The sequence below is a fragment of the Drosophila biarmipes genome, chromosome X, assembly GCF_025231255.1.
Source record: "Drosophila biarmipes strain raj3 chromosome X, RU_DBia_V1.1, whole genome shotgun sequence".
Classification (NCBI taxonomy): Eukaryota; Metazoa; Arthropoda; class Insecta; order Diptera; family Drosophilidae; genus Drosophila; species Drosophila biarmipes.
The window spans coordinates 6,794,745-6,819,554 of NC_066611.1; the positions used below are offsets into that span (position 1 = coordinate 6,794,745).

The window sequence follows — 24,810 nt, forward strand, 5'->3', positions numbered from 1 at the left end:
TTGTCTCTTTCGGGGCGAACTTTATCAGCGTTTTTAGGGGGTAAATTAAATACATTATTTATATTGTTTTGGGTTTTATCAAGCCACTTGTTTTGGGGATTTGTAGGCATAATCTAGAAATATATTTATATTTTTTTTAATACATTTTGGTTTTTATGTACATTTTTTAATTGTTTTTATGGTGGATTAAGGCATTTTGGATTTAGGCTTTTCAAATATATATTAACCATGCCACTCAATTTTGGCATATTATTTAAAAAAGTATACATATATAAAGTAAGTCCCTGAGGATCATAATTAAAGTAAATTCTACTGATAATCCTTTAAGTATTTTCATGTACTCATTTATTATTATTTTTAAGCATTGATTCTTTTTTAATAAAATGTTTGTCTAAAACTCTAACTTTTTTAGGGATATATTGGGGATTGAGTCATTTCCGGTTTAGTCTTTTAAAATACAAATGCTTTGCTTTTTTTTTTAAAAAATATTAATATTTGGGAAGTCCCTGAGGCTTATAAATTAAATGCTTTGCAGTAAAATATAAATAAATATATTTGCTTGTTTAAATATGTAATAATTTCGTAAGCTTTGTTTTTCTATAAAATGTTTGTCTCAAAACTTTTATTTGAGATTTATTAGGAATTAAGGCGTTTTCCTTCTTAGGATTTTTTTGTTTGCTTTTTATTTCTAAATAAAATATATTTATTAAGTACTTGAGACCTATACAAAATATTTTATGATAAATTGCTAGAAATATTTTCATATATCAAAACAAAAGTATTTCTATGTCCATGTTTAACTTAAGGAAAGGCAATCGCCTCCTAATAGGTGTATCTATGTATTTCTTAGCCTGTTTAATGGATTAGCTTATGTTCTAGGCTGTGTTGAAGCACAGATATTTCTGAGGCAATTCTAAATTACCTGGGGGGCGATTCGGGGACTTCTTGGTCAAGAGCTGCGCCGCAGGTCTGGCGGTGTTTATGCTGCCACCGCCAATAAACATTAAAAACAGGCGTTGACGTCGACAACTGAAAACTGACAGGCGGCGGCTGTTGCAGCGGCAATTCGAACGGAATACCAGATATTCTGGCAATCCGGCAGCAACTATCCGCCGGATTCCTCACAAAATCGATGGGCGACTGAAACTGAAAACGGGAAAGCTGAGGAAAACTGGGGGAAAACCGGGGAAAACTGGGGAAAACCGGCGGGGCAGGCGGCGCCTGACGTTGTCAGCTCCTCGACGGCGGTCACACGGACGCACATATAGACATGTTCCGCCGGGAGGAGTAGCTCCCAAAACTCCCAAAACTGTTGGCTCTGCGGCTTTTGCCGGCGGTTGACTGACGCGTATGCGTTATTAAATCTGCATGTGTGTCCTCGTATCTGTGTGCCTCTATCCTATCTGTGTGCGTCTAGGCCGGGACAACAGTGTGCGTGTGCTGACAGCAATTTGCGTATCAATATGGGCACATAATGCTTCGAAAATGATTTCCAAAATTTGCATTTAAATTAAAAATTATATTTGCAACACAAACAGATGGACGGACGGACGGATGAGTTGGCAATAGAAGGGGGAGGCGTAGGCCTTTGCTCTAGCTGCTACAACGCCCCGCACCGCAAAAACGTCAAAAAATGCAAATTTAGCAAATTTTAACAAAAATTGTAGCTTTTAGTTGTTTCAACGCTGCTGCCGATAGAAATGCGTTGCGCATACGCAACGTGTGCCGCCACAAAATGGACGTGCACACCCACACACACCCACACACACACGGCTACACCCATACACCCGCACACTCACATACGCATGCACTTGACAGCATCCGCTGGCCAAAATTTGCGGCTTTCGGAGCTTCTGTTTTTGATTAGGCAACCAACGCAGCAATGCCAAACACACGGCCATGTGTGGCAAGGAGCGGCGCCGCCAAGGGATGCCATGGGTTAAGAGATATATCTTCGACCAGAACCCAAAAGGGATCGTGAAAATACTAAGAGATAGTAAAGTCCTATATCTAAAATGGGTAAGTGAAGGCATTTCGAGTCCAGAACTAGGTTTATAAAACAAAGCCCTTAAGATATAAAAAGGAATAAATTACTTATTTTAATTTAAACTTTACCAACATATTTTTATACCAAATTTAACTTGCCGAGTACTAATTCTAAAAAGTTTACTATATGGTAAAAATAATATTTTTTGAAAATTACATATAAATGCTAATTAATATATCGCCAAAAACAAATTTATAAATCGTTTGGTAAGCTATCAATAATAACAATAATAATAATAATATTTATAATCAAATAAATAAGATGTTTTTTTTCTGTATTTTAACACATGCTCTCTTACATACTTCGATTTTAAATAATACTAATATTAAATTGTTTAAGTTTAGTTACAATATAGTAAAAATAATATTTTTAAGAACTATAAATAAATTATTTATATATTGAGTAAAACAACTTTACGAGTAAATATAAAGTAGCAATAATAATAATATTTGTAATTATATAAATCCTATTTTTTTATTTTAACAGATTGAAAAGGTATACTTTGATTTAAGTAAATATTATATTATTTATGAAATATTGTTATGTAATAGAAATAGAAAAATAGTATTTTTAATATATATGCCAATAAATATTTAGCCCAAAACAAAATGCAAACTAAGCCGTTTTTAATCTATCTAAAATAATAATAATTGTAGTACTTACAATTATATAATAATTCTTTTTTACACAATCTAGGGGTATTTATTTAATGCTAATGTTATATTATTTGTGTTGCTTTACTTGGATGTGCAAACTTAAAATCGGTGGTATATTTAAGCCAAAAATGCCTCGGGGAGTTCATTACTTAAATTCTGGCAAGGCGTCAGTTGGAATTGGTCAAGCGTTTGCGTTGCCTGGCGAACCGTATACTTCTCCGCCCTTCGCCCGGCCCCGGTGCCCTTTGCCCTGAACTTAACCCCTTTGCCATTTCCGGAAAACACCCAATAAGCTCCCACTTATGCAAGGCTTTCGCATTTCGATATTCCGACAGCGGGACGCAATTCCTCAGAATGCAATGGCGGCATTTGTATTGTGCGACAATGCGACGATGCAGCGATAGGAAAACAATGGGAGCAGAGGCCAAAAGGAATCCACAGCAATCCACGGGCGACTTGGGATGCTGCACTGGGAGAAACAGGGGGTGGAGATCATCCAACGATTTTTTAAAACCAAAAAATGCTGAGCTAAATATTTTTGGCTTAATAACTATTTAAAAATAAAAAATAAAATGATAATATTGGAAAATGGATCTTAAAAATGTGATCTTTCGTCTAAGTTTCTTAAATATGTTCCAAAAGATTATGTAATACATTACTTAAATTATATTTTTGAAGCCTAAATTGGTTTTTATTATTTTAATAGGAATTCAAAAATATTTATGATATTTTTTATAAAATCCAATACCTATATTAATTTTTACCAAACCTTTAAAATATTCATGATATTTTTTACATGGAAGATTTTTTTAATATATAAATAAATTGCATAAATAATGTAAAAACAGATAATAATTAAAAAATATTATTTATTAAAATAGATGCTTAATTAATTTAATTATCATAAAGATAGGAAATAATTAACATTTTAAGTAGGAAGAAACTGTAAAGCACTTAAATAATAAGAGAAAAATAATATTTTATTTTAATGTAGTGAAACTTAAACATTAGTGACTTACTGATCTGAGAGTTCCCCAGCCATTCCGACACTTGAACTTTTTTCTCGCAGTGCACCATCTGGGGCTGGGGCTCGAGCTGGCATTGATGTTGCTCTTGTGGGTGTAGGTGGGCGCGGGTTGGCTGGTGGTGGGGCGCTCTGGACTCCGAGTGCTAGTGCCGGTGTGTGTCAAAACAAATTTCATTTCACATTCAATTAAATTAATTTTAACACCATTTGCAGTCGGGCAGCTGGCAGGGCAAAGGACGCAGGACGCAGGACGCAGGACGGAGGACTCCGCAGGACCCAAGGGGTGAGCTGACCCCGCCGAAGATGCCGATGCCGATGCCAATGCCAATGACGACACAGCAGGATATGCAGGACGCAGGACTCCGCTCTCCGGAGCCAACTCCCGGCGCCGAAGGACCAGCACTCCGGGCCGAGAACACCGCATGCCTTTGCCACGTTTTCCACATTTCTCCACTTTACCGTTAATGGTTTTATCTTTTCCCCACTTTCCCCAGCCCCCAGCCCCCAGCCCGCAGCCCCAGGACACCGCCGCCCACCGGCACGGCCCATAGATCGATCGAGAGAGAAAGCGAAGGCCCGGCGCTCGGCGACGAGCAAACGAATTCGAACAGCGAGTTAATATAATTACAGAAATAAAGTCTGGAATTTTAATTAAAACACAACTTCATTTACAGCCGCAGACGACAGGAGGCCCATTCGAGTCAAGTCGAGTTCGCCTCGGTTTAGTTCAGGGAATGGGGGCGATGGTTGGTATATGGTATATGGGAGCGGGACATTAGGTAAGGCAGGATGTTAAGTGCCGGGACACCATCCAGAGGCTCAACTATACGCTTCTGACCTCATTTTTCATGACCTGGCTTGACAATTTCCTGCCTCTAAGAGCCTGATAAGAATTCTAGAGCTATTTTTTATTGAATTTTATGCAATTGTTCATAAAAAATAATTAAAACTAGAAAATACTAAAGTAAGTATTACCTTAACCATAAATTACCAAAGCAAAAATAGTAATTTATATAAAAATACTAAGTTTGGTATTTCTTGGTACTTCTTTCGTGCATCAAAATCAGTTATACTATAGTGGGAATATATTTTATAAAATTGAAAGCTGTTTTCTAACTATTATTTGGGCTCAGCATAGACTCTTCAAATTTTAAGCAAGTATATAGTATAAGAATCTTGGTATTTTTGCTTAATAAAAAATAATTTAAATATTTTCAAATACAACATATTATAATATAATAATATAACATAATATAATATAATATATGTTTCTAAAATAATACATTCTTGTTAAATAAGTTTGGATTAATTTTTTTAAAATATTTTGTATTATTTTACAAAGTTATAGTATAACTAGCTATATATCTGGCATTGTACTTTCTTATAAATAAATAAAATACATCTCTCCCATTTCAGAAACTCAAAAAAATAACATCTTAAACAAAAAAATCATTTGGCTAACTTTTTATATATAATGAAATTAAATTTCAAGAGTAGATTTTGTAGATCCAATCATCTTTTAAAAAGTTGGAGTGTGTTAATATTTAATTCATTAAATAAGTATTATAAAAATAAAACTATCTTCAGCTTGTTTGAAGCACTTTTTGATTGCTTTTTTCGAGTAATGGGTACCTCCAAGTCGGGACATTCCGCCTGTGACATCTTCCTGGTTTATTGCGCGCTGGCCTGGCCAATGACAGTGGCGTCGCGGAGAAGGGGCGGCCGCATTTCAATTATGTTTTTACGGCTTAGAGTTAATTGAAAAGCAATTCGTAGGCAAACAGCAATCGGCGGACTGTCGTCCGGAGTGAAAATGAGTGAATGAGTGAACGAGTGGCCGGACGGGATCTTTTGGCCGCTTAAAAATTCATAGATAAATAAACAGATGCATGCGACGCGCACAATAATATGTGTGTTTCCCGTATATATGCCGAAATGGTTTTTGTTTTTGGTTTTACTTGATTCTCGCTATTGACTTTGGCGATTTCAATTAAAGCACGTAATTGATTAACATTGAAGCGAGAATAAAAATTGAAATTATATTTACTTTTTATTATTGTGCCACCGCTCACACTTCCCTCTTTTTGCATTATCCATAAGCTCATGCTCTACTTTTTTTTAGGGATTACAATTATTTCGAATTTGCCATTTAAAAGCTTATTTTAAGTAACAAAAAGTGAGCACTGCCATGGAGTTCTATGGTTGAATTGTGCCCTATTTTATCATACATATAGACGAATAACAATCTCTGGCCTGAGAAGTGTATTCAAGACTTCGATTTACTGAAAAGCCCTTCTGTCCGATTCGATTTGTGTTTGCCGAAACTTTAAATAACATTTGCGGCGAAGGAAAGGGAGCTGAATAAATTTTCCAATTGCGTTGATTTGTAATATTTGCTGTCGTTTCATTAATATGCGATAAGCATTATTGTTCCTGCGCAAATGCCAGAGTGCATGTACTACATGTGGCAGCAAAGACTGCAACACATCGATGATTATTGCGGCATAATTGTTGCAGGACTTGAACTCTTTGACCAGACCACCGGACAATCAGCCAAGGAATAAAGGAAACTGTCCCCGATCCCCAATCCCAGTCCCAATCCCAATCCCACTCCCATCGGCCACCCTTCATCCGGACTTAACCCCACGCCTGCCACACGCCTCGTTTTCGACCCCTGGCTCGGATTTGCATAATAAATGAGACACAAAAGCCAAGCGGCTACTGTCACATGGCCAATGGGGAAACTGGCCATGTGCCATCTATAATGATGATAATAATGATGCAAATGCACACACGGCACACACTCGCCCGAACAGGTGTAAAGGGGGGCAATTGAAGTGAGAGTTGACTTGGACACAAATGCAAATGGGCTGCATATGCCAGAACGCACTGTGGAAAATGAGAGTTTACTAAAATTTATTGATTCAATAATATATTTTGTTTTGAAAAAAAGATACACAAATATTAAATAACCACTTGAACCATTTATTATAACACTCTTCTAACCAAACATCTTTAAAAAAAATGTAAGGCCAAAAAAATTTAATCCTTAAAAAATGTATATTTTAGTAATTATTTGTTGTTTTATTTTAAAAATGTGTACTTTTAAAATTATAGGGAAAGGTGTCTATAAGTAAGCACGATTGTTTGTGCTCATTTTGGGGGAAAATCATATATTCATTGCATACTTTTGGACACCTTTTTTTGTTTTTTTCGTTTAAGATTCATTATGAGGCATGGTATACTCGTATTGCGAACCAATTTTTCTTCTCGTGCAACGGCAGATGATGAGCTGATGGAAGGGGTGCCAAAAACAGGGAGCGGGACAAATTGCAGGGGGCAGAGGCAGGAGCAAAACAATATGCAAATTTTGTTGCATACTTTTCGGAGGCAGCGTGAAAATCATTGCAGATAAGCAGACGGCAGGCCCCGAACCTCGGAGCACCCTCCTCCCGGCCCCTCAACGGTTTCGATCCAAAAACCCCAGACCAGAAAGTCAGACTACTCCAGTCGGCACAATCAAACAAATACACAAATAGAGCGGGACGGGCAGAGGGCAGGAGAGACAGAGAGAGAGAGCAACATAATGCCTTTCCGGTATCCAATAAACCGACTGCACTTGGACAGCCCGGATTTCCGCCTGAATCATTGATGAGCTATTAAAGTCATTTATATTTTGCTGTTTGTTGTTCGTCCAACTTCAGCGCCATCAAAGCGGACTTCTTTCCCTCTGGTGTCTCTCTCTGACCCCCCTATGGCCGTCTCTTTCGCGGCCGTGCCGTCTGTCTCTCGCCGTCTCTTTCTGGCCCTGCAATTGCCGGTTCTACATAAACTTTTGTCACGTTTGTTCTCGACACGTTGGCAAGTTAGTTCGCTCGGCGACAGGATAAGTTTCATATTCATTAATACTCATTTGCACCCGGCAAAGCTATCGATTACGGGGGAAATTAAGCTGGACGTCAGGGAAAGGGGTTAACGGCCTGCATTACCAATCGAAGCACTTACAATTATATTTAATTTATTTAAGAAAATGGATTCTAAAAAGTACAACAGAAGAAAGGGGTATTTTATGCAGAGGCGCTTGAAAGTATGCAGCAATGTGTGCGATCTTATTTTTTTTTTATTTTAATTAACATCTTTATTTAATATAATCCAGGAACAGATCTAATTAAAGCCTTTAACCTAAATGTTTTCTTAAGTAAATAATCTCTTAATTATAAATTATAATTAGTTTTCAACTTGGTATATAGGAGTAGATCAAATTACGACTAGTTTCAAGTAAATAATATATATATATTAGTCTCTTAGGAGCAGCCCAAAATGTCTTCTTTTGAGCCTGCGAATTGGGATAGCCCCCTGTAATCTCCGGGCTAGACGATTACGGTGGGCAGTTAGACGGAATGCGATCTTAGAAAGTTATATGAATTGATTCTTTATTTTTTTGCTGCATACTTTAGGTAAACTTTTTCAGAGATTTGAAAACTCTAGTTTAAGCTGAGAATTTAGGTAGTTATTTTTCGAACTTGGTATGTTTTACTTACCTTTCCGCTAGACTTTAGTTAAAATTTATCAATTTAATTTACAGGACCCTGTTAATGGGCGACATTTGTGCTGGCATCTCCTTAATGGCCCCCAATTCCTTCTTAATGATGCCCCAAAATTTCAGAGGCTGCCGCGGGGGCGTGGCGAAAAGGACACAGCAAGCCAAACAATTGAATGGCGACTTTCAGTCCCCCGTATTGGCGAATGTGTGGCCGTTGTTACTACAAGCTGCAGGTGGTCGAAAAAGGGGGGAGTCGTCCGGGCGAATGGAAGTGGCAATTTTCACCACAACAGCAGTCGTACCGAAAGCCACGACAACGACGACATTGATGGAAATGAAATGAAAAGATAATTCACCCGCATGTTTCAACATCAGCGCCGGCCACGCCCAGACGGAGTGTCTAGGCTTGAGTCCGGATCTCAACCGGCATCGCAATAGGTTTGCGAATCGCTTACTGAATCTGAATCCGAATCGGAGACCAAATCCGAATTTGAGGCAGGCACAGGAGCTCCTGGCTCATCCTCGTCCAGTTGAGCTGGCTGTCGTCATCATCATCTGCCCATCATCGTAATCATGGCAATCATCTTCATCAGGCATCGCAGCCACCGCCATCGTCCTCATCATCCCCAATATCATCATCATCGGCATGCCCATTGTGGTGGCCACTAATGCTAATGCCTGGCTATCTGTCTATCCATCAGGCGGCCATGTTATGATGTAAATGCCAGGCTTCCAGCTCTTCATTTCGTTCCTGCTCGGGCACTGTGGGAAAAATAAAGAATTTATCGAGAATCAATCAGAAGCTTGTTGGAAATCATTTAAATAAGCATAGAAAAGTATGCAATCATATTTTTTAGTCCGAAATTCCAACGGATTCATTCTAAAAAAACAGTGTTATTTTTTTAATGCATACTTTTAGGCACGTTGACTATAGATTTGGAAACTGTTCTTTTTTAAATAGAACTAAAAATCATTTAAAAAAATTATTAAAAATATTTTAAATTTGTATAATAAACTTGTTTTATTTACTTATATTTAGAATAAAAAATGAAATATCAAAAATATTAGTATCACTTTACAATAAATGTTAAACCTTTTTAAGCTTTTTTAACCCTTTAATTTCGCTCTCTGTACTGATGATGATAATGGGCCCTGCTGCAGCCTCAATCCCGCTTCATTCCAGTTCAAATATGTCGCTTCCGTCTTGTCATTGGGTTTGCAGGCAGTACGGCCAGTAAGGCTGCTGCCGAACATTTGCCGGGGGGATATACACGTCTATATGTTCGGGGCGATCCGGGGGATAGGCAAATCGGGGGATATGGCGGTGAAAGAGGCCCGAGGTAGCAGGGGGCGCACGCACAGGCCGAAGGCCCACAAATTTATTGTTCTTAAACATCTGAGAGCCCGGCTCCTGGTGCTCCTGCTATATTTGAATGCCAAGTTGCCAGTTGTCACAATGTGAGTGATATATAGCCAAAATGTCAAATTTCAGCGAAAGACATTATTACTGGCTAGTTGATCCGTCCTCGTCGCCTCCACTTGCCCTCATCCCCATCTTGCTCCCCAACCTCATCTCCAACCACCTCCTCGACATCCTCCTCATTTGTGCATTTGTGTCTCCGTCTACGGATGCCGCCGTCTGCCAGGATAATCGATACGCACAAGTACACACCCACACAAACAGCGCCGACAGGATGGCACATTAAAGGATTGGGTTCGAGAGTAGCCAGGGAATCGCTTGAGTCGAAGTTAAAGTATGTATATGTATATGTATATGTATATATATATCGCTTGAGTCGCAGTTAAAGTGCAGCTCCTAACTACGATCAACGGGGCGGATACTTAATATCGTCCAGGACTCTACGTTTCAAATCAATTTGTTGTGATTTATGCCAATCAATTTATGTATTATGTTTCTAGGGGGTCCATGAAACCACTTGAGGTTTATATTCCAGAATATAATTGTGTCTGTGATTATGTAACACTAAAGGTTTTAAGTAATGGCAGTCCAAAAACTAGGTATTTCATTTCATTGCATACATTTGCCTAAATTTGAACATGTGTTTTATGAGATTTCTAAAAATTTATAGAACGTAAAACGTTAATAAAAAATGGATTTAAAATCTTTAAATTAATAATAATTTCCATATTATAAACTAATAAAATACAAGTTATTTAAATGAACATTGGAGTACTGCAATTATCTCCTTTATCTATGAATAATGCACTATACCATTGCTTTTTAAAATTTATAATTAGGGATCCAAGAACCCTATGACTTTTCTGTCCTACTCACACACTTATTTCTAGTAGCCGCGTTCGGATCGATATAGAAACACACTAGAAACGGAAACGACCTGAATCCAAACCGGAAACGACCTAATCCCAACCGGAACCGAGAGCGAGACAATGGAACGACTGCGATCGTCGCAAAGCCGCGAGGTGCGGATCGGCAACTACAAGGTGGTGCGGAAGATCGGCTGCGGCTCCTTCGGCGACATCTACCTGGGCATCTACATCCACAGCGGCGAGCGGGTGGCCATCAAGGTGGAGAGCAGCCGGGTGCGTCATCCGCAGCTGAACTACGAGCGGCGCCTGTACAGGGCCCTCCGGCCCGCCCCCGGGCTGCCCAGAATCAGGTACTACCACAAGGAGCAGCACTACCAGGCCATGGTGATGGACCTGCTGGGACCCTCGCTGGAGCGGCTCTTCCAGTTCTGCGAGCGGGCCTTCACCATCAAGACGGTGCTGCTGCTGGCCGAGCAGATGTTCCGCCGCGTGGAGTACGTCCACAGCCGGGGTTTCGTGCACCGCGACATCAAGCCGGATAACTTCCTGATGGGTCTGGGCACCATGTCCAAGCAGGTGTACCTCATAGACTTCGGGCTGTCTAAGAAGTTCCAGGACATAACCACCGGCGTGCACATACCATATCGTGAGGAACGTCCTCTAACCGGAACCGCCCGATATGCCTCCATTTGCGCCCACGCCGGCATCGAATCCTCGCGGCGGGACGATATGGTGTCCGTGGGCTATGTCCTCATGTACTTCAACAGGGGCTCGCTGCCCTGGCAGGACATGAAGGCCTCCACCAAGATGCAGAAGTACGAGCGCATCCACGAGAAGAAGATCTCGGTGAGCGTGGAGGTGCTGTGCGAGGGCTTCCCCTGCGAGTTCACCATGTACCTGAACTACTGCCGCGGCATGGGCTTCTACGAGAGGCCCCACTACGACAACATCTGCCGCATGTTCCGCATGCTGCGGAACGGGCTCAACCTCCGGCCCGGCCTCATCTACGACTGGGACATGCTGATGATGAAGTTCCACAACACCCAGATAAATCCTGGCATCGGCCACCGGGTCTTCCCCCCCAAGCAGCCGCAGGACGAGGGCCGCAGCGGTGAGCCGATCGTCAAGGACGAGAAGTGCAACTACTGGCCATGAACTTGAGGGATGCCCCGCATCCCGCCCAGACGAGTCAAAGTGTGTTGTTCAAATTCATAGTCACTGCAAATTCATGAGTTCACTTTCCGGAACGAGTGGGATTTTGAAAAAATAAATGGGGTTTTATATTCCATTAAAAAATTATTTTTAGGGAAAGAAACATGGGATTCAGATGTTTGTAAAAAATACCCCATTTTTTGGCATTAGCAAATATATGATTTCCAACTAAAATGGTTCTGATTTAAGGCTTTTCTGATTCAAAGACTAAACTAAGTATTAAGTACTTAATGGGCAACTAAAAATACTTAATTCACTAGGGTACATACCTGAAGAAGTTTTCGATGCTCTGGAGTCTTGAATGACGACATCTCCATTTCTATAAATCCAGTAATCAATGCAAAATCTCCATATCTATCCAGTGATCTGTCCACAATCGCCAATACACACACACACATTCGCTGGAACTTCCGCTCAACTGGTTCTTCGAGTGACCATTTTTAGCTAGAAGTAGAAGAAGAGATCACTTTGTTATTAAAATTTTCAATGACGTGGCCAATTGTAAAATTCATTAGTATTACATAATAATTACATGTTAAAGGTTATTTATACAACATTCAACATGTCTTAAGTTGTTAGTTGGATGTTTCATGTTGGATGTTTCATGTTAGATGTTTCATGTTGAACGTTACATGTTGATTATAGATTTATAAATTTTGCACATTGAAAGTCGCTTAAGAACACCTTAAGTGGTGATTGTAAATTTTTAACTAACACCTAAATAAGGTTCATACCTGGTGATGCACTGCATCCTGGACTCCAGGTCCACCTCCACATATATCCAGTGATCTGTCCAAAGGCACCAACACACACACACAAACACTCGGCGGAACTTCCGGTCAACTGATTTTGGGAGTGACCATAGCCCATAGGTCATGCATTTTTGAGCTAGAACCAATTGGGAATTATAAGCTCCCGCAGAAGAAATTAATTTGTAATTTACATATTCGCTGACGTGGCCATTGTAAAATTTAAATACTACTTAATAATTGAATAGAATAGAAGGTTTTTTTTTTACAACAGATAACATTCAACATGTTGAAGTTGTTAGTTGGATGTTTTATGTTGAATGTTACATGTTGCAAATAAATTATTGAATTTTGCATGTAAATATTACCTAATATTTGCATAATTTAAGGTTTTCTAAACATAAAACATTCAACATGTCTTAAGTTGTTAGTTGGATGTTTTCTGTTGGAGGTTTTATGTTTGGGATTTTGAATTTTTCGAAAAATGCTCCTTTTTTAGTGGTTTTTCGTCCGTAGACTGGCCAAATCAAGGCGTAGAGCTAAAAGACCTACTGTCTCGAGCAGCTGACGACCTCTGCTATCGACCCCTATCAGTTAAGGAAATATTTAATTTTTGCGAATATTTTTCATTTTTTTAAGGGGGTTCATTATATTTTTGTAAAATTCAAATTTCGACAAAAAATACTCATTTTTTGGTGATTTTTTGTCTGTAGCTTTGCCAAATCAAGGCGTAGACCTAAAAGACCGATTGTCTCGGGCAGCTGGCGCAGTATACTATCGATCCCTAGCACTTCAAGGAAAATTTATTTTTTGAGAAATTTTCTTATTTTTTTGTATGAGGATTTTTTGCATAAAAAGTCAAAATTTAAAAATTTCAAGATTTTAATGGCAATGGATTGAAAATTAAACAACGAGGTATTGCTCTCCGTGATCTGATGACCTCCTTTTTGACAAGAGCGTAAAAAAGGTCTTTTGCATTTATTTACATTTATTCGCTATGTTAGATCTACAAATTATGAAAAAACTTGCTGAAATAATAATAATACTTTCACCTGTCCGAATCTCCCTGGGAGCCACTGTAAAGTACTTTGAATGCTTAAAGTTCTGCCCCCTTGTAAATATTAATTTAAATAAATGATATCCGGCTGGTTTCTGCCGCTCTTCTTGCCCCATTTAAAACCGAAATGTTTTTATGTCGACTTTGTGTCGGACAAGACTGCTTCTCGACGGAATATGCATGCTATGTAAATCAAATCGATGGGCTTTTCCTCGGAACTATCAACTGTTGCCTTTTGTTTACGCACCGACAGGAAACAGTGATTTGAAGAGCGAACACACAGATGGATGGCGACCAAGTAAAAACGGAATTCCATTTTTCCCCAGTCTCCGCAAACAGATGGGGCAGATACAGATACATATAGTACAGAGATATAGAGATAGATAGATGGATGGATGGATGGATAGATGGGGGTGTGGAAGACATGCCCACCCACGGCTAATAAAAGTGGTTCGGTTTTTCCAATTCGAGAGGCGACAACGATGGGTGGCTGGGTGGTTGGGTGGTTGGGTGGGCGGAACGCCAGTGGGCAGTGGCAGCCCCGGCAAATAGAGCAATTTAAATTGGAACGTGATTATGCAAACGTTTGCACAGCTTAACTCAAGTGCCGCTCCGTGCCGCTCGGCCAGTTGGCCAGTTGCCGCTGCTCACACATGGCTAAGAGTGGTGCAGAGTGGTGCCGAGTGGCCGGTGGAGTGGTGCAGGCAGATTGGGTAAAAACAAGAAAAAAAAACCGGGTGGAAATAAAAGGAGGATCCACCCCGCCTGCATTACAAGACTTAAATCAATTTTTAAGGCCAGCCGGCCACCGCACAAAAATCCATCTAAGTGCAGCATGTCCGGCTTAGGCGCCAACCACTTAGGTTCCTCCTCGGATTCCTCCACGGATTCCTCTGCGGATTTCTCCATCGATGAAGAAAGAACTGGAACATCTGGTGGCTTTGTGGGCTATTCCCTTCGGCGGTTTTAATTTAGAAGCCAGGATAAGCAGAGAAATGCACTTCAGGCGGCGCTTTTAATTAGCCAATTTCTCCCACCATTAAAAAATTATCTGGTCTTTATTTTTTTATATTTTTTAATTGATAAAAAAAATATAGAAATAATTAAATGAGATCTCTACAGGTGTCTAAAACACACAAATTTGTATTTTGAGACCAGAAGTTGTACTAATAGCGGAATCTTTTTTTCATTGCATACTTTTAGACATTTTTAGTAGTGATTTAAAATAAAGACAATTTAATAATTATAATAACACTTTTTATAGAAAAAGCAAACATGTTTTTACTGTTCTTATAATTAATTCTTATTATTATTTTTTTGACTAACTATGTAATTTTGTATTTTAAAAAAATGTTCACATCCCCTTTTAATTGTATTAATTTTTTTAATCTAAATTGAGGTTTTGCATTGTGCATTAAGAGTATATTTTTGTTGTCTCTTTTTAGAAGAAATATATTCTAGAGCAAGCTTTAAGAAGAAGAACCTTTAAAAATATTCATAAGGGTTAGTCAAATTTTTTATAAAATAGTCTAAAATGGATTATTATAAACTGTAATTTTTTATCAATTTAAAAATGTAAAGAATGTTAATCAAATTATTAATTATTTTGTATACATTTTATGCTATTTAAAAAGCGAAGTTATTGTGCTGACCCCTAGTCCGGTTTGTGCACCCACTCCATCCAGCGGCGCAGCTTGCCATCCCAGCGACCCGAGAGGAGTTCCAGGAGGAACATCCCCGTGGCCAAGCCCATCACCAGGGCGTGGATGCGGTAGGCCCCGGCCATGATCTTGTGGGTGATCTGGGGCAGCAGGTCCGGGTCGTTGGCGGCCACATCCGGCTTGTCCACGTACTGCAGATACCGCCTCTCGATGTGGGCCATCACGCCGGCACTGAGCAGCTGTTTGATCTTGCGATCCACGGCGGGTCGCAGAAAGGAGCTCCTGGGAAAGTAGATGACCAGCTGGTACATGTAGATGGGCTGGCGCACGTAGGTCAGCCGGCTGATGTTCCGGTTCTTGTGGTTCCAGTAGGCCAGATTGCTGATCAGCGAAATGGTGGTCAGTCGCTCGCCCGGAGGTGCCCTCTGAACCCGCTCGAAGCGTGTTGCAAAGGACTCCCCCAGCCGGCGAGTGAGTTGCAGGGGATAGAAGTCATGGTAGCCATTCGAGACCAGGGTGTAGTTGTCCCTGATCAGACCGAGCAGGTCCTCGGGCAGGGGGCGGTGGTGCGAGAGGCGCAGGACGTCGAAGAGCCGCGCCTGGTAGGCACACCGCAGCACCAGGGTCAGGAGCAGCCAGCTGGCCAGCAGGTAGCGCAGGAATCCCATTCCCGGCACCCGGTGAATGGGCACCGGGTTGCCCACGCTCACCAGCAGCAGGTTCTCCAGGGGACGTCGCACCCCGAGGCGGGATCTCAGGCCACAGGTGCCCAGGATGGCCAGCAGGAGCATCACTATGATCACGCCCCACACCTTGCCGCGGAAGGGCAGGATCAGGGGTCCAAAGCGACCCAGGTACCGATCCCTGCGCACCACCATCACGAAGTGGCTCTGGTGGTACACCGTCGAGCGGGAGAACTGCCAGCGGCGCTTGTCCGAGCCACTGAGGCCACCGATGGCTATGGCCACGCGCTCATCGGCCAGCTTAAATATTAAAAAAAATTAATAATCCCAATTAAAATTAATAAAAAAAAAACCTTAAAAAAATAGAGAAAATCTCTTAAACTTTAACTACATAAGTATTTTATATAAAAATATTATAAAATAGTAAAACAATTAAAAATATATTATTTACCATCTCATTATGAAAATATTTTTCCCCCTTTTTATAATACAAAACAATTTTAAATTCTATTAGACTTAGTCTTACTAACCAAACAAAAATGTAGCTTAGTTGTTAAGTATAATAAAGAAAATTAAAAACTTCCATAAGAAGATTTAAATATTGAATATGGTATTTTACAAAATATCTGTAATAAATTTTATTTTAAATCAAAAATAAGAATTTAAAATTATATAATAATACTTATTATGATCAAATCAACTGTTTCAAATTTATAATGTCACCTATTTTTAATATATTTATATACAACATTAATGTAGCCCATTGATAATAGAGAAAATATTACATTTTTATAGAAAATAGGAAGTACTAAACTTACAGCTCTTCTTCTTCTATTAATGAAAATATTTACAATTACAAATTACAAATTTTATATTATATAAAAAGGCAATAAAATGGGAAGCAGCGGCTGTTTAATTCCAAATATTATTTATTGCTATACTGAAGATGTACAGATCAGAAGGCAACAGAAGAAAATAATAATAACTATATTTTAGTCTTGATCTAAAATGAATTCTTTAATATTTTGCATGCATATATTTATTTTTAATATAACACCAACTCACCTGCGCGAAGCAGCCGGAGACGTTGCCCTCGCCAAAGATCTGGCTGGGCTCGTGGGGCATGTAGAGCTGGATGCGGAACCGCAGCGCCTTGGCCAGCAGCTGGAGCAGGTCCCAGTCGATGCCGGACACTTCCTGGGCGGGCACGATCTCGTTGGCGGGCGCCGGGTGGCGGTGCCGCCTGTAGATGAAGTGGGGCGGCAGGTGGTTGGCGCCCACGTTCAGCGGACAGTCGCCCAGGTGGCCGTGGCGCACGGGATACAGATCGGGCATCTTCTCCAGCGGCTTGCCGGTGGCCCTGTCGAAGTGGTTGATGCGCCGCACCGTGATGCCCGGCTTGCAGTTGGCCTTGAAGAGTTTGTAGCTGTAGGTGGCCACCGAGCCGTCCTCCATTTGGGCCACCACGGCCACGTTGACAAGGGGCAGCCGCAGGTTGGAGGCCACGATGCGTCCCACCGTCCGCTCGACGGTCTCGGGGCTCTGGAACTCCGTCACCACCACCAGGCAGAAGAACTCCCGCTCCAGCAGCTCGTAGGGAAAGGAGAAAGCCTTTCCTCTGGAAAAGTGGATGACACTTTAGGAAACTGTACAAAGGTAAAGAAATATAATATATTTAATACATAATAAGCTAATAATATAAACAAAATAAATAAAATAAAAATCTGTTTTTTATTTAAGTAGCTATTTACATCATAAGAAGATTATTGTGAACAATGGCAACCCTAGATTTTGTTTCTCAAAGAACTTATCAACACTGTTTTGAATACTACTGCATGCAATAATTCCCAATTTATAAAAAATTATATTTTTATTGCATGATTATTTTTTAAAAAACATTAAGCTTTCTCCTTATGTAAATTTTATTTTTTTTTTATTTATTTTTTTTTATTATTCAAAATGATAAAAAAATATTTAATATAACAATAAAAGCATAAGAAAATCAAAAGGCTCAGCAGTCTTATATATCATTAATTTTACAGTTTCAAATAAAAGAAACAAAAAAAATAAATTAAAAAAAAAATTAATCATATTATATATATAGATATAACATAAACCGAAAACTTTCATATAACCTTAATAACTGACTTGAAGGCGGTGTGGTCCTTGACCACGAAGAGGGTGTACTCCCAGGAGGTCTCCTTTTGCTTGCCCCTGTGCAGCAGGACACTGAGATCGGGGGCGAGGCTCTCCAGGACCTGGTCGACGAGCTGCCGCTGGCGGAGGCTCATCTCGTAGGGACATCCCTGGCAACTCCGCCGTACGACCAAAGTGTTGATCCTGTCGGCTATGTACCGCCTGGTCAGGTAACTCGTGGCCTGTGCCAACATCCGGGTGTGCAGCTCATCCTGCCAAGGGCCCATCCTCGAGATGAGCAGGTCCTGGCCGATTTTCGATGCCCCAACTGGAATCCCCAGCAGAAGGCAGCCGGAGGACAGCCACAGGATAGCGAGGCGCATGACTGAATGCCAGGACTCCGGCTGCCAGGCTGCCAGGACATCTGCAAAGCGGTGCTAATGTAATTGGTGATAGCACTCAGCTGATATGCAGCAAGGACGAGAATCGAGGACTCTGCAGGTGTTAATTAATTGCGGATAGTCCCAAGATTCCAATATCGATTGTACATGTTTCATAGGAAAAGAGGACAGAAAACGTCCTCGAAAAGGAAACAGAGCTCAAGTGCTGCTAAATGAATGTGCCGCACTTCAGAAACCATTTACTATTTGTTTCATTTTTATTTTTAACAGAAAGTTGCTTCTAGTAAAATGTAATTTATAAATGACGGTAAAAAAATGCATTCTTATAAATCCTGGTAATTTACTTTTTTTATTTAGTTGAGGAAGCTTGGCCAAAATATTTTCCTTAAGTTTTTTAATTTAATGTTATTTTTACCTCTCCAAAATATAAATACACATTTGTTTTGTTCGATAATCGATCCATAATCGATTTTTAAAGTAACCTATTCAATTTTAGGGCGTAAATTAAACATAATATAATTAAAGAGTATTTTAAATTTTATTTTTTTTATTTAAATTTAATTATTTATATTATAATTCACCAAAAAATAACCACATATATTTTAGTTCTTTTAAAAATGTTAAAAGCTGTTTTTTAAATGTAATTAAGCATCAACGATTTTTTAATGTAATTCATTCAATTTTCGTGTGTAAATTTAACATAATATAAATAAACAGTATTTCTTTTTCAAATTTAAATATTTATTTTATAGATTACCTCACCATTAAATAACCACAAACATGTTATTGCTAATGTAGTGCTAATGTAATTGGTGATAGCACTCAGCTGATATGCAGCAAGGACGAGAATCGAGGACTCTGCAGGTGTTAATTAATTGCGGATAGTCCCAAGATTCCAATATCGATTGTACATGTTTCATAGGAAAAGAGGACAGAAAACGTCCTCGAAAAGGAAACAGAGCTCAAGTGCTGCTAAATGAATGTGCCGCACTTCAGAAACCATTTACTATTTGTTTCATTTTTATTTTTAACAGAAAGTTGCTTCTAGTAAAATGTAATTTATAAATGACGGTAAAAAAATGCATTCTTATAAATCCTGGTAATTTACTTTTTTTATTTAGTTGAGGAAGCTTGGCCAAAATATTTTCCTTAAGTTTTTTAATTTAATGTTATTTTTACCTCTCCAAAATATAAATACACATTTGTTTTGTTCGATAATCGATCCATAATCGATTTTTAAAGTAACCTATTCAATTTTAGGGCGTAAATTAAACATAATATAATTAAAGAGTATTTTAAATTTTATTTTTTTTATTTAAATTTAATTATTTATATTATAATTCACCAAAAAATAACCACATTTTTTTTAGTTCTTTTAAAAATGTTAAAAGCTGTTTTTTAAATGTAATTAAGCATCAACGATTTTTTAATGTAATTCATTCAATTTTCGTGTGTAAATTTAACATAATATAAATAAACAGTATTTCTTTTTCAAATTTAAATATTTATTTTATAGATTACCTCACCATTAAATAACCACAAACATGTTATTGAGTAGATGTTCATAAATTAAAGATAATTCAACAAATAAGTAGTATTTTTTCCCTACTTAAATGACCGCTAGAAATTATATAATTCATTTAATTGCTGCGTTTAAATTAAACCTAATGTGCTTAAATAATATTCTTTCCCCGGCACAGAGGCTTAAGCGTTTCGCCAGGTATAAGACCATGATGTTCTTTCAAGATAAACCTCTCGATCTCCGGGCGTCCGAGTCGCCAAGGACGGAAATAGAAATTTACGAGCAATTGGATGGCTTTAAATTGAGTCAAGGCTGGCGAGTGGGGGCGGTGGGTGGCACCACCCACTCTGCACCGCCCATCCGGCGACTGGGCCATCAGTCATGAGCCGTGAGCCATGGCCGAAAGGAAAGGCACCCAGAGCGCACTTCTTGGTAATTTAAGAAGCATTGCCGGGGCCACGACTTGACCAGAATGTGGTGCAGGCCGGTGCTGGGTGGTGCGGGGTGGTGCTGGGTGTTCTAGGGTGGTTCAGGGTGGTCTATGGTGGCTCTGGGTGATTCTAGGGCCTTTTGGGTTCACTAGATGTTATTTTACAAGGACACGCGCACAATTTATAATAACGTCGTCTTCGTCTCGGGCTTTTCTTCGTCTTTGGCTTTGGCTTTCTCCTCGGAAAGATGCTTTCCCTTGGCCAAAAGAAAAGCGCACCCACCCACACACACACTGGCTCACAGGCTAAGTAAACCCTGGTTTATGTGTGTGTTTGCAAACGAGAAAAATGAAGCGAAACAATTCCGAGTAAGCAAACAAAACTGATGGAAGATAATCTACTTGAAGCATACTTTAAGGCGTATCTAATGGTCCTTTTAATGTTTAAACACGCTTTCGTCCTTTCGGCCAGCCTCCGCCCACTTTTCCGCCCACTTCGCCGCCCCTCCACGAAACCAATGTCCCATGTTTATTTTATCCACATCATCAGCGCTCAAGTCGCCGGAGCTGGTCCGAATCTGCGGCTGGCTTTTTCTCACAGTAGCCGGCCAATGTCACGTTCAGACCCACCACCCACTCTGTTCCCACTCGCCACCCACTCGGCACTCCGCCTCCTGGATGTACACTGTGAGTAAAAATTATGTGCTATTATAGATATATCTGTATAACCACTTACTTTATTCAGAAACCCTTCGAAATCTTAAACTAAATTGTAATTAAATTTAATATAGTTTACATATAAATTTTAATTTAATTAAATATTTTTATAGTATTTTATTATAAGCATTATCAAGAAATTAATAAGAGGCTTAAGTAAAAATGTGTAATTTATTTTTTATTATTTATATTTTTATCTCTAAATAGTAAAATAGTTTAAAGCTTCTACAATAACAATTTAGTAAATATTTTAATTATCATATTTTTCAGTTCACGCTTCTAATAAATTTTTAAAAAATTTGTTTACCAAATTTTTTACAAAAATATATTTAAAATCTATTTTTTCTCTTCGAATATTTACGTTTTCAAAATTGAACATTTTTTCTAAGTCCACGCTTTGTTAATAAAAATAATTTCGTTTAAAAAAGGATATCATCTAATTTAAAAAATGTTAAATATAATTTTAAATTGATATCCCATCATTTTTTTCTAATTTGTTGCCTTATAACTTATAACTCTTTTTTCTGCCAGTGCACTTTTCCGGCTCTTTTAGCCTGTCGCTGGCCGTCGCCCCGTCTGCGGCTTCTTTTCTGTGTTTATTTTATCATCATAATTTCGCATTTCTGCTTTTATGAATTTTTAATTTGAATAGCCAGGGAAATCCGCATGGCTAATGTCTAATGGAGGCAGAAGGTATCCGTGGCCTGCAGATAAGTCGATGATCTGAGATCTGAGACAGATAGATGGAGTGGCTATACTCCGAATGTCAATTACATGCTGGAAAATCGTGATTTACGGCATGAACATGGATAGAAAGTTTAACGACCAGGAAATATAAGTTGGAGAATGTTTTATACAAATTTTAAAATCATAAAATAAGGTACTACTAAGAAATATAATTTATATACTAAAATATACCTTTTTAAAATAATATTTTTTAAAGTTAGTTTAATATCAATTGTTCTGGATTGGTATTTTCTATTTAAGTATACATTTCAGTGAATAAATAAATTTCTTAAGCATTTTAGTAAGATTTTTTAAGTTGAATTTGTTTTTAATATATTATAATTACATTTATAATATATAAGTTAACAAAATAATTTTTTGGCATTTAAAAAAAGGTAAACAAAATCATTTATAGGAGGTGCTAATAAGGTTTTAACATAATACAAAATATTTACGATTTTAAATGTCTATTAAGCCCTATAAATGGGGTTTCATTAATAGCTTTATCTTGGGCACCATATAACATTTTGAGAACTACCACAACTACTACTTAAATTTAAAATAAAATATTTTAGTTCTTTGAAGTTTAAATGTAACACATAAAAAATTATTTTATTTTGGATTCTAATATAATAATTATAATGAAATATATTTTATAGGTATATTTATATGTATAAATAAGGTTCCATTGATATTTGTATCCTAGAAACCTTTAAGAACAATTAATATTAATTTAACAGTAGATATGATCATAATAATTTATAAGACTTTCTCATACGGTTCAAACCGCTGTGAAACCCATAAAATATATTTTATGGGTATTTAGCTTGCATAAATGAGTATCCATTGACGGCTGAATCTCTTGGGCTAACGACATCGAGGGTCGTGCACCTTGGATGACCCCATCGAACCGCATATCTCCTGAATACTTAATGCCGGGCCCCAGTTTGGGAGCCGCCCTGCCCCCATCCCCTGCTCCTGGCCAGATTCGCCAGTTGCCAGTTGCCAGCTAAACCGCAAATATCGCACAGCTTGTTCGCTGGTGGCATCATTACCCATGTTGCCACATGGCAGCCACCAGCCACCAGCCCTCGACCACCAACCACCAACCACCGAGGACCACCCACTTTTTTGGCTCGACTCTGGCCTGGTCCTTTGCGAAAAACGATTACGCACTAAGCCTATAACTTATGTTGATGTTTTCTTTCCGTCTTAACATTTGCAAATTTGTCATTTTTTTCCTTTGTGCAGCTCGGGCTGAGCCTTGGCTTTATCTCACCAATATTTTGCCAGAGTCCCCGGTCCGTTTGCTTCTGGCTTTTTCTCTATATATATAAATTCCTTCTTTTTTTTTGCTGTATTTTTCCTGCCTCCCGACCACCCCCGTCTTAAGTAGTCCTGGCCCGGCAGTTTTAAGTACTGTTTGCTCATTCCAGGAGCGTTATCTAGGCACCTCCTCCGCCTGCCTTCAGCTCTGTGTATCATATTAAACTAATCCTAAATGGTTTCTTCACGGTACATTTGCTGGCACTTGTTAGGCACTCGGAACGACAAACCACAATCTGCCTTTACAATATGCACCTGCATATTGTTGGCATTCTGCCGGCTACACATATTTGTCGCTACAAACATGGGCCGAGGCCCGAGGAAAAGCCCAGGGAAAAGCCCAGGAAAAGTGGAAAACTGGGGCGAGCCAAGACTGCGCTCGCATGCCAGCTGGGGATATTGGTAAAGTCAAATGCGATTAGGGACTTTCTTTATTTTCTCCGGGGACAGCGGCAATTGAGGCAGCCATTCCGCACCCATATCTACTACTCTGGATTATCCAGACCCATGGGGGTTTCCTTCGTTTTTGTCTTCCTGCCAGGTGAACAGCTTAGGTCCGAGGAGAGTAAAGCCAATGAAATGAAAAAATATTAAGGGGAAAACAATTATGATAAGGCTGTGATTCGAGAACCAGGTCGAAATAGTTCCCAGGGCATTTAATGGCAGTTTAAATGGTACCTTAAATTGATTTATTTTTAATTTACCTCTATATGATAGTATAACAATTTATAAGAACTCACAAAAAATAGAAACAAAAATGTTTTAATGTTAAAAACCTGGCGAAAATGCCATATTTTTCTTCACTCATTTAAAAGCTAATAAATCACAATTAAAAATATTTAAACATATAAATGTTTAAATCAATTAAAATAGAAATTATTTAAAAAAAAGGTAAATATTAAATTAAACATACAATGGCAAATATGTAAGCCTACAATTTGAAGGGAAAACAATTATGACATGGCTTTGAATTGAAAATTAGGTCGACATGGTTTTTATTTTCTTTTTTTTTTAATTTTAAGCTGAAAAAGTATAGCCATGTCAGCAAAAATATTTTTATTTTTGTTTAACTTAAGTTTATGAAAAAAGATAAAATATTACAAAAACAAAATTAAAATACAGTTTCAAAATATAAGATATCTGCCAAATTATATTTTTCCTTTAAATTATATAAAATTAAATTATAAAAAACATATTTAAAAAAAAAAAAATATTTGAAACAGGACAGATTAATATTTAATTAATAAATAATGGCTGCTTTATAAACCCCTGAACACAATAAATTATAAATAAAAATACTCAGAGCAGGGCAGATTTTTTACAAGCCCCTAAATACATTAAATTATACATAAAAATGTTCAAAACCGAAAAGATAAATATTTAATTAAATCAAAAATATCCGCCACATAAACTCCCAATTTGAGTTCCCTAAATCGACTCAAAATTGATGCCACAAAGTTAATTAAAACTGAAGTATGAGTCAGCCTCAAGTGCCGGTTATTAGACAATTATTTCCCAATAAGTTCCACAGAGAAGTGAGGCATACTTGCCTCAACTTTGAAATACACACCAAGCTAGTAATTCAATTAGGCAGGACCTCAATCAATCAGGCGATGCTCCGATCGATT

At 38.5% G+C, this 24,810-nt stretch overlaps 2 protein-coding genes and 1 long non-coding RNA gene across 3 annotated transcripts; 1 reads left to right on the plus strand and 2 right to left on the minus strand.

The window, feature by feature from the left end:
* Window positions 1–8,320: 8,320 nt before the first annotated feature.
* Window positions 8,321–12,611, minus strand: LOC127012493 (uncharacterized). Its single transcript, XR_007765986.1, has 3 exons — window positions 12,509–12,611; window positions 12,044–12,218; window positions 8,321–9,035 (listed from the first exon to the last, which is right to left on the minus strand). It is a non-coding gene; the product is annotated as an uncharacterized LOC127012493 (long non-coding RNA).
* Window positions 10,573–11,858, plus strand: LOC108024403 (casein kinase I). The gene has a single exon (XM_017094315.3). The coding sequence runs from the start codon at window positions 10,683–10,685 to the stop codon at window positions 11,715–11,717; it is 1,035 nt and encodes a 344-aa protein (XP_016949804.1). The 5' UTR covers window positions 10,573–10,682; the 3' UTR covers window positions 11,718–11,858.
* Window positions 12,612–15,234: 2,623 nt separating the features above from the next.
* On the minus strand, window positions 15,235–18,443 carry LOC108024290 (uncharacterized). Its single transcript, XM_017094190.1, has 3 exons — window positions 18,073–18,443; window positions 16,990–17,542; window positions 15,235–16,224 (listed from the first exon to the last, which is right to left on the minus strand). The coding sequence occupies exons 1-3, from the start codon at window positions 18,441–18,443 to the stop codon at window positions 15,235–15,237; spliced, it is 1,914 nt and encodes a 637-aa protein (XP_016949679.1).
* Between the last annotated feature and the right edge of the window lie 6,367 nt (window positions 18,444–24,810).

What these genes read in the sequence shown, in the direction of transcription:
- LOC108024403 (XM_017094315.3), top strand. Translation starts at nt 10,683, where the DNA reads ATGGAACGACTGCGATCGTCGCAAAGCCGCGAGGTGCGGATCGGCAAC.
- LOC108024290 (XM_017094190.1), bottom strand. Translation starts at nt 18,443, where the DNA reads ATGCGCCTCGCTATCCTGTGGCTGTCCTCCGGCTGCCTTCTGCTGGGG. An exon ending in AAGGACCACACCGCCTTCAA is followed by an intron (nt 17,543 to 18,072) that starts GTCAGTTATTAA and finishes CCACTTTTCCAG; the next exon opens with AGGAAAGGCTTTCTCCTTTC. An exon ending in TCTCCGGCTGCTTCGCGCAG is followed by an intron (nt 16,225 to 16,989) that starts GTGAGTTGGTGT and finishes TTAATATTTAAG; the next exon opens with CTGGCCGATGAGCGCGTGGC.